Source organism: Taeniopygia guttata, chromosome 12 (genome assembly GCF_048771995.1).
Source record: "Taeniopygia guttata chromosome 12, bTaeGut7.mat, whole genome shotgun sequence".
Classification (NCBI taxonomy): Eukaryota; Metazoa; Chordata; class Aves; order Passeriformes; family Estrildidae; genus Taeniopygia; species Taeniopygia guttata.
This window is the reverse complement of record NC_133037.1, coordinates 5,702,517-5,719,078: the sequence shown is the minus strand read 5'-3', so window position 1 is coordinate 5,719,078 and position 16,562 is coordinate 5,702,517. Positions and strand designations below refer to the sequence as shown.

General features: G+C 43.7%; 1 protein-coding gene across 7 annotated transcripts in view; it reads left to right on the top strand.

Annotated features, from left to right (window-relative positions):
- The window catches only part of SLC25A26 (solute carrier family 25 member 26), an 82,354-nt gene that overhangs the window by 62,392 nt on the left and 3,400 nt on the right, over positions 1-16,562 (top strand). For 4 of the 7 annotated variants that reach the window (XM_041718869.2, XM_041718867.2, XM_041718866.2 and 1 more), the window contains 3 exons: positions 5,534-5,603; positions 13,530-13,594; positions 14,978-15,071. In XM_041718869.2, the coding sequence (XP_041574803.2) occupies positions 5,534-5,603; positions 13,530-13,594; positions 14,978-15,071 (229 nt within the window). The remainder of the gene's footprint in view (positions 1-5,533; positions 5,604-13,529; positions 13,595-14,977; positions 15,072-16,562) is intronic. The other 3 variants (XM_072934873.1, XM_004176944.5, XM_030283344.4) reach the window with 1 other exon arrangement.

The following is a 16,562-nucleotide window of genomic DNA, read 5'->3' as shown; positions in this document are numbered from 1 at the left end:
CGGCTGCATTTTTCTCACAAAGGGACAATGCACCCAACAGCTGTTGAGCAAACAGCCCTGGCTTTATTGCTGCCACAATAAGTGTCATTCACGCCGTCCTGGGGCACAGCCCGAGGAATGCTGCACACCATCTGCACCAAAGGGAGAGAAACAAATGCAACCCTTGCTCACAGCACTGCAGGCACGTTTGGGAAAAGTCAGATGGCCTCAGATCATCAATACAGCATTTCAACAGAGCAGCGGAAAACAGGCTCACACAGTCTATAGATACAGAGCCAGATTGTGGTGCTCTTGGTCATGCCCAGGCCACAAGTGGTTCTCTAGAAGTTGCTAAGCTTGCCAGTGACATCTGGGGATGTTTGAATATCAAAGATTTGATTTGGACACTGAAATTGCTGAAGAATCTTAGCAGATTTCTGCAATTCTTCCATGTAATTTATTCACACGCCCCTACGAAGCACAGATCTATTAGGTAAGAGCAGTGCAGGTGCTCAAGAAAAACCCTGCTGGCTTTAAAGTGATTTTTCAGAAGTGCATTTTCCCTCCCTATATGTCCCTTTGTGCCATGGAAACTGAGTGTAGCTGTTCTGCCTTGCCATGGGAACGCTGTTTCGAAGAACATTTCCTTTAACCAGGCTTTTAGCACATCCATTTTGATTTACATCCAAATGGGTCACAGACATCAATGCAGTATTATATGGGCAGAAAAAGGGGAATGAAATGCTTTTAACATGAAAAATATGCTCTTGCATATAGGCCAACTTTTGTTCTCTTTCAATTTATCTAGGATTTGGGTGGGTTTAATTCTAGGACTGAATTCAGTACTGGCATAAGTGAGCACAACTCCATTAGTGCAAATGGAGTCTCAGCATTTATGTCAACAGTGAACTTAGATCATTGAATTTTTCCCATGTTTGGGCTTGCATGTTTCCTGCAAGATAATATACACATGTACTTGCCCATATGCTGCACATATGCACATAAAAATCCACGGAGGAGGACATTTGGCTCTTTGCTCCATGTTGACTTTATGTATAGAAACAGCAATCAACTTGTGAAGTTTTTGCTTCTCCTGTAGCTAATGTGCCATGCATCTATAAGGGTCAGCCATGCAGAATGCCACGTTGTGAGTAAAACCCCTAGCAGGAAAGGCAAACATGAAAATTGCTTTTCTTTCCTCAGTCTGCAGGACCTCACATGCACACAGATCCGTGTGATTCATTTGTACTGATTTTTTCTCCCCTGTTACCGTGAAGTTGAACACTGTTGTGAACAGAGGGGTACACAGAGATACTATAGATACTTATCATTGGAATGAATTGTAATATTTATTCAGCTGCAGGCCTCAAGTGTAATGTATGCCTTGAGTTCTGCTGGCTTGAAGAATAGCAAGGCCAAGGCAGAGATGTTTTATTCTCTGCAATGCCTCCTGTAGCATTGGTGGTGGTGTGCTGATCATCAGGTTTGAGAGATGTAGGAGTATTGCATTTTCCTGGATTGCCAAAGCATAGATGTCCTGAATATAGACCATGACCTGGCTGTGTTTGGAACAGCTGATTTTTGCCACAAACTCCTCCTATAAAGGTGTGGCAAAGGTGACAGGCATGCACAGGTAAGAGTTGTGTGCACTGCTCAAAGGTTATTGCCCATCTGGAGGCCAGGTGCCCTCAGCACTGAGGAGTCCATATTTGTGGGCACTAAATACTTCCCCCTAGTATTTAAAAGCAGGAGTAATATTTTCTTTATTTGTTTTTTTTTTTTAGATTGAAGGGTCTTTGGCATATCTTGAGAGTGACTTTTCCAATGCTCACTCTGCCCAGCAAAATGGGATGTCCTTGTTTTCTCAGCATCAAAAGAGCTAAATAACATTTGTGGTGAAAATTCAGGGACACTGGCCTATGGAGCAGGATGAAATGGGATCTCTAGGAAGAAAAGTAAGGCTCTGCCCATGTATAAAACTTGACCCTTCTCTGTGAACATTATCCCTGTGGATAATTGGAAATATGCAGTTGGGTTTCCCGCTGTGTGCCATCCCCTGAGGCCACACCCTCTGTATTGCTTTACATGCTGCAGCAATGCACAGCGAGATTTACATATATATCACAGAAAAGTGTTTACAAAAAAACTTACCATGTGATTGAGCCGGGAAGCTGCAGAGGGCCCCAACTGTATGAGTTTCCATGCACTTCAGCCAGAAGATTTATTTCCAATTTGTTATTCATAAGGGAAGAGAGAGAGAGATTGGGATGGGGTCCTTTGAAGTGGAAAACAAAGTCTTCTATTCAGCCTTCAGCTTAATAGAATACACATGACACAGGCTTGGCATGGCGGCTGCTTTCATGTAATGCGCTCCTTGTCATTTTGCATCCCTAGGCTGTGAATACTAGTGGGAATGGGTATTGCCCTGGAAAAGTCAGGTTATCCCCTGCAGCCTTCTGCTGCAGGAGCACAGTGTGAGCAGGTAGAAGCCTTTTTGGTGATGGCAGCGGGGGACCCAGGCTGAGCCAACTGCTGCAGTCGTGCTGGGGTTGTGTTTCATCGTGCAGGAGCACATGGAGAGACAGCAGTGTTGTTGGGGCTTCTGAGGGTGTTACATGGCCACTTCTGCCCTGTTTTGGAGCCTCTCAGCTGTGCCCTTTGGGCTCTGAGCTCTGCCTGACCTGAGCTCTCACCATTATCCCCCTGAGTGGAAGGCTCTTCTGCTTCTGTGCAGCACCTAGGATGGCAGAGCTTGCCCTAAGCACTGTACCACTGCAATAACCAGCAGGTTTGTTCAAAGTCAGTGTTTTAGGGAGATATGTATAAGGATCCTCTGTTTCTTTCCAGGAACAAGGCCCTGGTTTTATATTAATCTACACACTCCTAACAGCTTCTGTGCTTTGCCCTGTCTTAATGGTATTAAAAACCTGCTCAAAGGGCAAGTGTTTCTAAAGAACTTACAGGCCTGACTTACCATAAAGCCCTGTCAATCAGCTGGTCCATGGGCTGTGAGAGAAAACGTGTGACCTCCAGCACGTCATTCTGGCCCACAGCATTGTGTGGTTAGAAGGAATTTGGACTGGAGTCTTGCTGGTCCTCTTGGCCCTGTGACACTTGTTCCTCTTGGCTTCCTCCAGGATCATGTCCTCGTGCCCTGCTTCCCTCTTGCTCTTCTGCATGTTCAGGTTTGGAGCACTGAGTGAATCACCGAAATTGGAGATGGAAAGAAACACATGAAGTCATCTCATCCTGCCCTTGCCAGTGCAGGATTATTCCCCACAGTACAGTCTTGAGTGCCTTCCCCAATCTATTTTTAAATGACTCAAAGGAGAGGGCTTTCCTCTCCTCCCTGGGGAGGCTGGCTCCACAGTTTGGTAGACCTCACTGTTGGGGAATTTGCTTCCTGTTCTCCAGCCTCAATTCTCCTTTTCCCTAATTTAATTGAACTGTTCCTGGCTCCACCCTTTTAAAGCATTTTCCGTATTTCACGACTGTTGCAAATACCTGTTGTCAATTTGCAGGAGTAATGGATGGGAATTCATTGCTGCTTGCCTTGCTTGGCAGAGGCTCTTTGTGCAGAGCTGCCCTGGGCAGCCAGGCTTTATCAGAAACTAGGTTTTAGAGCTACATGCCAAGACATCAGAACGACCTTTTCCTTCTTCTTCGGACAATGACATTAACATAAAACCCCATCATGACTGAGAATGGCTTCTGGCCAAGCCATGAATGTCTGTGTTCATGGGCTGGTTTTCCTATTAGTCCTCCAGCAGCTCTTCCACAGCACATTTTTACATGGCAGCAGTAACTGTTCTGAGTTCTTGGGTTTAGCTGGAGATGTACAGATGTTTGGAGAACATCTAATAAAAAAATACAATAATTCTGTTTTTACCAAAAGAAAGCTGTGGCTCCAGCAGCTCAGTTTTTAAACCCTGGCTTTCAATTCAAGGTTTCTTAAGCACCTGAAGTGTTTTGCAGATGGGTGCTGAAGGTGGGATTTAGGCTTTGACAGTGCCCAGATACTCTGTAAGGTAGTTTGTCTACAGGAGCGTGTCCTTCTTCATTCAGGACTGAGTTGCAAGAGAACTGCGTGTCCGAAGACTGTGAGTTTTTCCAGAAAAGCATATTATGGTTTTGAAGAATCATGAATCTCTATTTATTTATTTATGAAATGAAAATCAGTTTCTGCTGTGGGTGACAGCAGAATAGCAGCCCATACCAAAAACACCAGGAAAAGAATGGCTAGCATTAGAGAGGCTGGAAGCCCTTTAGTGCTTTCGTACAGCAGAGCTGCAGCTATTTAGCTGTGGCAGGGTACCAAACAACATTGTGGCTGGCCATTGTTGCTTGAACAGTTTGATTTTTAAAACATTCAACTGAAATACAACCGCCAGCCAAGCTGGAAGAAGCGAGTCACGAGGACAGCATGTTAAATGAAGAGTCAGCAAAGGAGAGCAGAGTCCTGCTCCAGTGGAAAGTGCAGACCAGAACTGCAGACCAGGAGCCCAAGAGCAATAATCTCAGCCTAGCTCTGCTATCCAGTTGCTTTTAAGAACATTTTGTAGAACAGAAGTAATATGACTTTAAAAAGAAGGAGAATGCCGCAGCTATGAAATACAATTGCTGATTTCTCAGCGGTGGGCCTCAGAAGGGCCGTGGATCCCATCCCTTTTTGCTCAGTACTGATCTTCACATCACAAAGCAGAACCCTCTCCTCCAGAGAGCTTCCAGTGTGAAGTGTTCCAGGAGATGAGAAAGGGGTGATGGAGCAGGGTGCAGGAGGGGAGAACACAGCGTAGCTGCCAGGGAAAGCCTCTCCCAGCACACACTGGCCTGTGCTGCTGATACTGACTGCATCAGATTGTGACTTGAGAGGTGGTTTTGGAAGGCATTGTTCTTGTTGGGACTTTAAATGTGTGTTTAAATGCTGCTGTGAGGAAATGGATGGGAGCAGGGTGTGTGGGAGCCATGGAGAGGAGGGTGTGTGGTCCCTAAGAACGCCAAGTGAAAAACAGACACACCTGCTTTGGGATGTAATGGGAGTGATAAGGGTAATTTCTTAATGATGGGGTTTTTTGGGGAGTGTGAGGGGAAGGGTTGATTTAAGAAATGCAGGGGAGCAAACAGGACTTGTGTCTCGTGGAAGTGGGAGCTGTTCATTTTAAATGGGAGCCTTTTGTACATCTGGGCCGAGCTGATATTGGTTCTTGCACGCCGCCCTCACGCTCAGTGTTTTGCTTTGTACTGTTTTATCTGCCAAAATGAAAATAAATTCACAAAATATTTGCAAAGTTGCATGGCCACAGGCTTAAATACATACATATGAATTCCCTGAAAGCAATTTGCTTCAAGCCCTCCTCAGTTCCAGACGTCTTTCTCACTCCATCTGCTTGTTCAAGTACACAAGTTCCTTGGGAAAAATCACTTATTACATCACTCAAAAATGCCACAAAAATAGCTTTTCACTTAAGTTCCCATCCTCAGAGTTAACTCACATGGGGATCAGATAGATTCAAACATTTAATAACTTTTTATTTTCCTTTCTCTTTAAACACAGGATCTCTGGTCATGGAAGCAGAGTCACGTGGTGGATTCTTGGCAGTCAGCAGTCTGTGGAGCTTTTGCAGGTGCAAAGGATTATATGTTATACTGGGAAAGACTAAAGAAGAAAGGGAAAAATGTGCAAATCTATTAAGTACAGCAGAACAACATTCCTTTGTAATTCAAGTTTGTTTAGAAGAAAACGGATCCAGTTGTTGTTTGGAAATCAGAAAGCCAGCAAAGGAAAGAAAAAAAAAAAAAGAAAGACTTAACCAGGGTGTCTGTTTGAAAGACAACCAATTTGTTTTTGACAAATTTCTGTTATTTAAAAACTGCAGGCCTGTCAGTCAGGCTTTGTGATTATTTCAAAGTTGATTTGTAAAATCCTGATCCAGGAGAAACTTTGCTTGGGTGGGGGTTTGTGCAGCTGTTCGCTCCGAGCCCTTCCCCAGGGGCTGAAGTGATTGCAGAGGCCGTGATTCACCATTCCTGTGACAGCTCTGACAGCCACCTAGATTAACTGGAGGCAGGAGAGCAGAGGGCCAGCACTGCTCAGCCTGGAGGCAAAAGCCTTCCGCAGCAAAAAAAACCCAGAGGATGAAACATCTGGGCAATCTCCAGACACTACAACAAGAATAAAGGGTGGCAGAATACAATACTGCACTATTTATTACCAAACAAGCCAGAAGTTAATTGAATTCTTCAGTAGGCTTCTTGCTTGATTTTAGCCTACTGTACTTGCTTCCAAAAAAACAAAAAAGAGGGAAAAGAAATCAATTAATGACTCATCAGTATAGCTGACAAGTTTGAGGGAGGAGAGATTCAACTGTCTTAATATAAAAAACAGATTAATAGTAAAGGAATGGATAGCCAGAGCTTTTTCCCCAAGGAGCTAAAATACATTTTGAGATTCCAAACCAGTAACAGAATATGTGGAAAAAATAAATCCTGTTTAAAGAGAAATTACAGCATTTCTTGAAATTGAGATTATCAAAAGCAAAGCTTGTTCTTTGATAACTTACACACTCGGAGCCATTACATTGTATGTAATTTTTAAAAAATAAGTTCTGTTGGGGAAATGAAGTATTAATAGCAGCAGAATTCCAGCAGAGACTGAGGCTTCATTTTGGAGGGCACTGAATCTGCACAGCTGAGGGGAGGCAGCGTGGCTGGAGCTGCACAGAGTTAAGTAGATCGGGTGTGTGAGCAATGAGGGAATGGTTGAGGTAGAACTGATTCCATTTTGGGGCCAAGGGAATATTTTAGGTGACCTCTTGTAGACTTGTCCAGCTGTATTTTTTCTGTTTATGCTGATGGGAAGGGAGTTTTATTCCACTTAAGATCCTGCTGCTGGATTTTACACTGACTTCATCAATCAGTGCTAACAAAGTAACAGCGAATGAAGCAGATCGTTCATTTTTGTTTTGAAACAAATCAAACTAACAGACTAAAAATGCTTTAAAATGCAATCTGTATGTCTGCAGGTGTGATGGTGATCATTAATTTACCACTGTTGATTTCTTTACAGTTAGATTGATACAAAAACTGTGTTCAGGCATGTTCAGAGAGCTGGAAAGGTTATCTGATTAACCCAAAGCCTTGCAGAGTAATTTCCTGAGGTCAAATTTGGTGCCTCAGCTGGGAATTTAGCACAGTGCCTCCAGTTCCTTCTCTGTATGTCCCGATTCTGACCAGTTGTGCTTGGACTTGGTACTGTTTAATAGATGTTCAGCAGTGTCTGCTCCTTGTCCAGCAGAAGGAGCCTCCAGAGGCACAGCTGTGCATGGATGGACATGTGCTCACTGTCCTTTGGCACACGCTGGGGACACCAACACTTTGTGCTGGAGGAGACACCAGGTCCTGGAGACCCCAGCACAGAGACTTCCAGGTCCATGTGGTGGTAGATGAGACCACCTAGGCTCTATTCCCCAAGCACAAATCTTTGCAGACTAGGAGTCTTATTTTGTAGATCATATTGTAATTGGTGAGGATAAATATTCTCTGTCTTACCTTCCTCCAGCCAGCTTTTCCTTCTCTGTTGTCTCCCTATTATTTCATTTTCACCAGCAGTATTGTAATCTTCCTTTCTCATGTGTCCTTTGAGGATTTGCTTCAAAACTCAGGAGGTTGAGCTCTTTTTGGATCAGAACCTTCCCCTCTGTCTCCATTGTCTCCCTCTGAGATAATGGTAACAAGCTGGCTCTGATATTGATCTATTCTGGTACAGCATCCATTCTATTTCACTGAAAATATTTAGCCTTCTTGCTGAAGGGAGGCAGTGGAAAAATAATCTCCTGCATTCTGAACAATGGATTCCAGAGTTAAAAATTATTACTACCTACATGTAGCTTCAGATGAGGGAAGAAAAGGCCAACCAAACAATTTATCCCTTTCTTTGCATCCCAAAACAAAAACAAATGTAAAACCTCACCAGTACCCTGTGAATAAAACAAGATGGATGTGTGCATTGAAGTGATTTTAAATCACTCTGTTATTATCCTTAAAAGGAGAATGTTGTCCAAAAAACAACCTTTGCACACAGATATGCCCTCAAATGCCACCGTGGTGGTGGTGGGATGATGAAGTCACACAGACAGGCTTTTCTCCTGTGTTCTTTGCTTGAATTCAATACTTTCTAAAAATATGTTAGAGGTCCTGAGGGGCAGGGTAATAAGCTGAAAGAAACTGAAAGAAAAGTCCTGTTTGGCTTCCCTTTATGGCACACACACACACATGTGTGTGTGTCTGTATGAGTTGGTTATAACTATTTGATGAAGGCAGAACCAAGAGCAACAATCTGTTGAATTCCATCCCCAGTGCCTGTGAAATGGCAGCAGTTTTAGCCCTCATATGTAAAATGGATGTATGTGATCCATGGGCTTTTTATGGAAATGTAATAGGCATGAACATAAGTATTAGAGATTCAGAATCCTCTCTGACTCATCTGTTAATAATTTAATTCCTCAAGGCCTTGTCCAGCTTTATCATCAACTTTGGTGTCTTAACAGAGATGTTTGGAGTATTTGGGGAGTGGGAAAAGGTGATACCTGAGCAGCTAGTGGGGAAGAACCCAAGGGTAGATCTAAATGAGATTTTAAGCCTGAGGTTGTGTTTGAACCAAACCTTGCCTCATGTCTGAACTGTTTGGACACAACCCCAGATCTGGGCAGGGCATGGAGGCAGAGGAGGGAGGCATGTCCCCACACAGGCATGATTCTGGTTTCACCCCATGCTTAAGTCTTTTCTGGGCTTAGACTGCCTGGCTGGACCAGCCCAGCCCTGCAGTGCAGCCAGGCAGGCTGTCCCAGGAGAGTTCCTGTGTTCTCCATGCAGGTGGGACAGTGGCAAGGAAATCCTGCTATTGGGTATTAGCTGTTGGAAAAGAAAAGTACTGCCCTGGAGCAGCGAGGTGATCCCCAGCTTGTCAGAGAGCCTGAATATCCATTTAATGTGGCTGAAAATTGCCCCGTTAAGATGCCTTCTTTCTCACTGCCATAAGAAAAATTGTGGTTTAACATTAATAATTAATGCTCTGTGGTAACAAAGTCACCAAGAATGGAGGTGCAAGTCTAGTGAGTCATAATACACTAAGGAGAGCTTTTTGCACATTAACAGGGAGGATTTCCCATCACTTTTGTTTTGATCTAATCAGCTCTGACAAGACTACACACTGTGTCTAAAAGCCTCTTTAACTCTATAGCTCTGAATAAATTTTTGAGTAGTTCTCAAAATTTCCCTGCAGAGTCTGCTTGGAACATGCTCCTAGCCCTGAATTGGTTAAATCTCTGGAGGGAGCAGTGCTTTGTCTTGGTATTTCTGCTGACATCCAAAGAGGTTCTTGGATCACTTTGCTCTACTATAGGCAGGTGTCATTCCCATGCTGATAAAGGACCAGAATAAACTTCCTCTTAAAAAATTCAAATGATACCAATAAAATAAAAGTTCAAATAAGAACTTATTGATTGAAGAATTCTGAAAAATTGGAAATCAGTCAGTGTAAAAGGAAGCTATGAGGTTTAGCACTGGACCTGAGCCACTCAGTTTTTCAACCCATGTCTTGGTTTTGAGACAGATTTCAGGAGAAAATGCCCTGGAATGAATGTTTCCTCTAAAGAGAAGGGCTCCAATAATCCCTTTTTGCCAATGAGAAACATGAATACCAGGGTGAAAGTGAAAAAAACCCTGTTTATTAACAAAAAACAAGGTCCTGGGTAACCTCCAGGTGTCAGTACACAAAATAATAATGAAGAAAGCCAATAGTACAGTTTGACTTGAATTGTTTTTCTTTTCCTAAAATGGGCTAATCCCAACAAGGAACAAATTCCTGTCTCTTGAAATGAGCTTGACCTACAGAACAGGGCTGGTATTGCAGTGACCATATGACAGGAACTCGGACTCAGGGAGAACCCCTAAACCCTGCAGAAAAGGTGAGGAGAAGTTAAAATGGTACAGAAAAGCAAGATGCCAAAACTAAAGGAGAACTTGTCTTCCTCCCTTTATAGGATCTTATTTGAGGATTGTGTCTAAGTACCTGAGAAACATTTTTCTGTAGCAGCAAATTCTGCAGGCTGTGAGAACCTAGGGTTGTGTATTGTTCCCAGGTGAAGTATTTCCCTCAGTTCTGATGCTTTTATTTGTGTGTGACAGCTAAAAGGGTAGAAAACGCCAGCAGCAACCTAGGGGAATGTTTTAAGTCTTCAAGTCTTTTTAATTCTTATTGCCAAATAAAGGTAAATCATTCTCTGCAGATGTCTGTCACCAGCACTTCCATCAAGGACTGGTCACTGGGAAAGTGTGAGTAGCAGGGGGATTTTCTGTTTAACACCCTGACTTGGTAAAGTGTGAATATACAGTGACCATTGTAACTTCTTGGGAGATGGGTGATGAATTTTCCACTGCTGCATGAAGGTTTATTTTCCCAACAGAGGCATTTGTCACTCTGCTAGAAGTATTAATGAGCCAAGAGCCTTCTCTCATGTGAAAATCCATCTTTAGCCTACTTGCTGAGCCCAAGTCATCCCCAGCTCTGTCTAGGGCAAGGGAGGAAGGAGCCTTCTCCAAGAGCGAGTTGGTGAGTGAGCCTGGACACAGACTGCCTGTAAAGGTGCCTTTTCCTCCATCAGCTCTGCAGAGAAACCAGGAGGATTTAGGAGTGGGAGGCTCCATGTGTCTGGGCCTTTCTTGTCCACATGGTACTCTGATGCTTTTCCTGGCTGATGATTAGTGGAGCAGACTCCAGCCTCATGTGGCAGCTCTTGGTGAGTTCAGTGACAGCTGGAACTGAATGATTATTAAATAATTAAGTGATTTAAAGATCTGTTGGGCCCTATTGTGGATTAGTGCAGTGCACAACCCTCCTATTTCAATTAATAGACTGGCTTTAACAGTTTGTGTCTGTTGTATCAATCTGGTGATTGGAAGCAGTCAAATTTTAAGTTCCTTTATTCTCTTCCTAGATACCTGTGTACTAAGTTTAAGAGGTCACTCTAAAATTATCTTGGACACTTAGAGTTAAGGCTGGAGAACATTCATTTTGTCAGACTCTCTGCCTTCAATAAAAAGCAGTCCCCAACAAATGCTAGCTTTAATCTCATGTTTTTGTCAAGCATATACAAACTTGCTTTTAATTTAGCCGCTATCCTGCTGCTTGTTGTGCTTATGAAGCATTTTATTGTTGCTGTTGCCATTCAGAACTGATTGGTAAATCTGTACCAAATACTTCCCAGTGATGGAAAAAGAAACATTGAAATGTTAATAACGAAAGAGTAGGGAAGATCCAGATGTCAGCTGGGGAAAGAATGAAAACCAATCAGCCTTGATTAAACTTTTCAGATAAGAATTTGGGAACATCATGCCAGGATAAATTGTGTTTGTTCTAACCACTCTATCAGCCAAGACTGAAGCTGCTGCCAATAAGAAACTCTCAGGAATAAATGCATAAAAAAAGTTACAGGGATCTGATAAGGGACGTAAGTTAGTCTGACTAAAGTGTTGCCATCAGAGCTGGGTGATGCTTTATGATTTTGCTTGATACAGGCCTGACAGCCACGTGGTTCACTGTTTAATTTTAGCTTGGTCTGTGGGCAAAGGAAGGGCTTCTACATCCAGACTTGTAAAGCCACTATTTTCCATGGAGATTATTTTTACCATTCTAAAAATACATTGCTGACATGAGTGCCGAAGTTTCTATGCGGACCATTCTCAAAGCCTTTTGGTCACTTACGCAAAAACTGGCTCACAATAAAAAGATTTTCTGACCTTAAAGAAGGGCCAAGAATGGACTGGAATTTATTTTAACTTGCTCATAGTTTCTGCCTTGACTCCTTGAATACAGCCCATTTTTCTGCTTTTTAGTGAGGTATCACTGCTAGAAAGCTTCCGGCAGAGTGACCCACGTGGGCCAACCTTATGGGAGTGGAAGCTGCTCCTAAAACCAGGCACTTTGGGCTGCTCACTAACTCAACTTTCCTGCTATTCTTGTTTGAGATCCAGGGGACTGCACATGTGCCTTACTGCATCTCCTGAACTGTCATGGGACATTCCTTAATTAACTGTAAGAAGTCAAGTAGGGTGCCAGCTGGCCCAGCCTGCTCTGTCATAAAACAGGGATTTAATATGTTTAAGTTAAGGTGGTTGAGAAAGAGAGATACAGGTAAAGCCGTAAAGCCAACAGGATTGGTGGTTTTTTTTTTTTTTTTCATTACTTTACAGATTTTAGAAGAAATGCTCTTTCCCTTCTCCCATCCCAAGAAAAGAGAGATCAATTTTTCTACATTCCATAAAACTTGGAACAGAAATAGATTATTTTTAGCTTATTCCCTGGGTACTGTGTAGGCTTCAGTCTTTGGAGTCACTTTGTTCCCAGCTGTAGCAGATACAGGATTTATACAAGCTCCAGAGAAAAGAAAAAATTAGGAGGAAGAAGAAAGATTTCAGAACAAGCCTCTTGCTCTCTTTTCTCCCCCCTTTCTTCCCCTTTCATTCTTCACTTACTGCTGCTCCTGCATTTTAGAATTTTCCTTCACTTTGGCTCTTTCTCAGTATGAATTGCTCTCTTGAAATATTTTGAACAGATGAGGGAAAGATTAGAATTGATTTTAGGATGGGGAAATCCTGGGAAGAAAAGCAGCAGAGCTGGTCCCTAGATAGCAAAAGAGGCCAGGCTGTAGTCACAGGGTTAAAATACAGAGCCAGACTCACACATTTCAGCGCGAGACATGCAGATGGATAAGCTGAAGATTTCTGGCTTTCAGGAGGAAATCCACAGCTGAGCTGGCTGTGGCAAGTGACAGTAATCAGCTCCAAGGGTGAAGTTAGGGAGAGAGTAGAGAATAAAAATGCCCCTGAGGGTAAGATGGCACTTGGGACAGCAGACTTCTGACAATGTCCTAAGACCCTTGGGCAGCTTCACATTGTTGTTACCCAAAGTGGAGCTGATTTACTCTGTTGGAGATGAGCTCCATCCCAAACACTGACTTGTCTTTTTTTCCTTGGAACAGTCCCAGATCCAGTCTGTGTGTGTCTAGTGAGTAGCCCAAGCATATGTGTTTCAGATACAGAGCATGATTCTGTCCTTCCAGCATTGAAATTGTCAGACTTTAATTCTCTGTGCAGAACACAGTACGACTGCTTTATTTTCCCATCTCTGCAAATGAGTAAGCAGGTTTTTTTCCTTCAAAACTTGTTGTAGATGTTGGAAGTGTAATCTGTTATCCTTACAACCTTCCTATGTTCACATATGTACAGAGTCCAGAACAAGAAGACAGTAATGTCCCTGGGGGTGTTTGGATTTACAGTTAAGCAGCAGAGAGCTGTTTCTAAAGTCAATACACACTAACAAAATGTCTGTGTACAGACCTTGGACAGACGTACCTGGGCTCTGACGTGAGGGAACGTGCTGTAGGCATTAATAACAGAGCAGTGTTGACCACAGCCCTGGGAATTATAGGCAGTGTGGCATTCATATTCACACAACAATGTCTCACTTGTGCTTGGTATTTTAATTTTCTCAGGTGGATTTGCAGCTGCAGTCACCACACCGCTCGACGTAGCAAAGACGAGAATTATGTTGGCAAAGGTAAGAGGGAAGGAGGCCACCAGACAGGCCAGGGAATGGCCTGGGCATTCCAGGGTTTCTGTAGGGTCATTACAGAATGAAATCTAGCACCTATTAATAACCATTTCTGCTCCTGTCCTAGGAGGCAGGAGTAGATGTGAACAGGCACTGCATGCAGAACTAATGAAATTGTTGTGTGCCTTTCCTTGAATGCTTCTCTAGTCCTTTCCCAAAGGAGATGTCCGAAACAAACTTGGGCTTGTGCTCAGCTTCCAGAGTCTCATGCAGTGTCTTTAGGAGAAAAGCCTTGCAGAGTGAGAGTTAACCCAAAGTTAAACTGCCCATCAGGGATTTATTCCACTGTTCTGATAATTCAGAATGTGTGTGTGTCTTTTCTGAGGAGGGCTTGGTACTGGATTTTCTGTTGTAAAATGTTAAACTATAGAGATTGTGATGGCCAACATCTGCCAGCCAAGGCAGAAGAAGACTGCTTATAAGATCAATAAGTTTAGAAAATGCTAGTGAGTCTGGTGTTCCCATCATCATCTCACTGAGCCAGGGCAGAGCTGACAGCCACCGAGCTAATAGCCCTCAGCAGGTGGATGTTCCTAAAGCCTTTCCCAGCTCTGAAAAGAGCTGTTGTGTTGGTGAAGGATGGGCATTCTGGAGTTTCTGTGGGTGTTTTTACCCTGTTGCTCACTTCTCTCAATTTGGGGTGTTGCTTGTTGCTAAGAGCTGAGTCACATGTGCTGTGTTATCTGTCATTGCTGGGCTGTGTCTGCTGCAGCTTCTTTGTCTTTGGGTAGTGTTGGGGATGAACCTGTAAAAACTGGGTTTCCTTTATCTCTGCCTCTCTCTTGAGCAACCAGATAGAAAAATGAGAGTGCTTTGAGACCGTTCAGTTTCTATCAGTCCTTTCACATTAAGAATTCACACATGGAATTTAAGTGTCTCTTATCCTGCAGTTTGTCCTCTGTTTTGCACTCAAGACAATTTTAACATGCAATACACTATTCAGAGGTTTTGGGTGGTTTTTTTTTTGTTTTTTGGGGTTTTTTTGGTTTTTTTTTCTTTTAAATCTAAAGGAGCAGCAAAGTCACTTGGTGCTTCGAGAGTGTGTTTTTATTAAGGTCTAACTGCAGTGCCAGCTGCTGGATGTAGAGCTGAATGTTGTGCAGAAGGGACTGGCTGCCCAGTTCTGAACTGACCAGCTGTGGGACCTTGATTGTTTTGTTTTTCTGTGCCTCTGCTGCACTTTCTGCCCTTTTTGTCATTCCTGCAGATGAGGAGCTTTTGCCTGTGGCTGGGGTAAGGAGGTAATTGGGATGTCTGTGATTCCTGTCATGTAGCACTAACCAGGCACAGGAGCTCAGTGAATAACTAAACCTCTGCCAACATTTTCAGTCTCTCTCTCTGTGGTGCAGGCTGGTTCCAGCAATGCCAGTGGGAATGTTCTGGCTGCCCTTGGTGGCATCTGGAGGACACAAGGCCTGTCAGGGTAAGGACGTGCTGCACCTCAGGGGTTGTGCTGTCTGTGTGTTTTAGGGGGTGTGAGAGGATGGGGTGGGATCTGTTTCTGTTTAAATACTGGCATACAGAAAAGCCTTTTGATTGCTGCACACCTGGGCAGGGAGCAACAGTCGGGTAGCCAAGAACAAATCCCTCAGGGAGGTTGAGTGTCCTCACCTTAGCCCTGGCTGGGGGCAGTGTCCAGGGAAGAGTACAGAAAAGAGGGCATTGTTGGGAGTATGCCCAACCTCCAAGCCCAGCTCCAGCTGTCAGAGGCAAGGGGGATTTTTTTTTATATATATATTTGTGTTATAATATATATATATTTGTTTTAATTACCCATGATGGACTTTTCCCTGTGGATATTTGTGATTTGTATCCCTTTAAATTCAGGCACATCTCGTGGCAGTTTCAGCAGTTTCATTTAAGGGATGTGATCCCCTCTCCTGAGGTCAGGGATGTGATCCCCTCTTCTCCAGGGAAGGTCAGCATAGGACCCACAAGCCCCTTATGGACAGTTTTTCCTCCTCCTGGCAATTCTTGCAGATGTGAAAGCACCAGCAAGGTCTTCTCTGTTCCTTTCAATTCCCCATTCTTCTTGTGAAGCTCAGTGTGAGCAGGCAGTGGTGCCAGCAGTGGGGACAAGCTGAAGCAGAGGGAGGAGCTGTGAGCTTTGAATCTCCTCTCAGGTCTGGCCTTGAGCACGTGCCCCCAGATTTTTGCAGTGTGCAAAAGTGCAAGTTTGAGCCAGGCTTGAGTACAAAGAGTAGGTCTGAGCAGCCACAGAGCAGCTCTCCAGGGCTTTCCTGCTGTAGCCAGAGTGGAGAAATGTTCTGGGCTTTCCTCTGACCAGCTGAGGAAGTCTTTGGTGATGTCCATCCAGTCTCTTTAAGTGCCTCACTTTGTCCAGTCCTGAGACAGAGGATTGCTCTCCTGACCCTGGAGCAGTGTGGGAACACAGAGTCTTCTGCTGGTGTTGCTAGAACATTTTGAGGTGTCAAAATTATTACTGATTTTTACTGACATTACTTTCAGAGGCCAACTACTGGTATAAGACACACACTCAAAGAGAACAGGGTGGGGTAAGTGAAGCAAATATGTGTTTTAACTTCTCCAGTCCATGAAGTTTAGCCTGTGCTTCCTTCAGCAGGGCTCATGTCTCACCTGTCTGTGTCCTGGAAGAGAAACAGAGGGATTTTTGGAAGGTTGTGACTTTTCCCTGTAGTTTTCCATAGATTTTTAACCCTCTCACTTTTTCAGGGCACTGTTCTAACCTTTGCTGCCCACAACACAGCTTTGCAGGGGACAGCTTTCTCTGAACATCTGATCTCTGCTTGCCCAGCTAATAAAAGTTCAACCTTCTTTCTACACATGTGGGAAATAATTCAAAACAAATTGCAGGAAGTTCCTGAACACTGATTCCAGGCAGGCATCCAGCTGTGCCCCCCGGCAGCGCTCGGGGATGGGCTGTCTCAGGTTT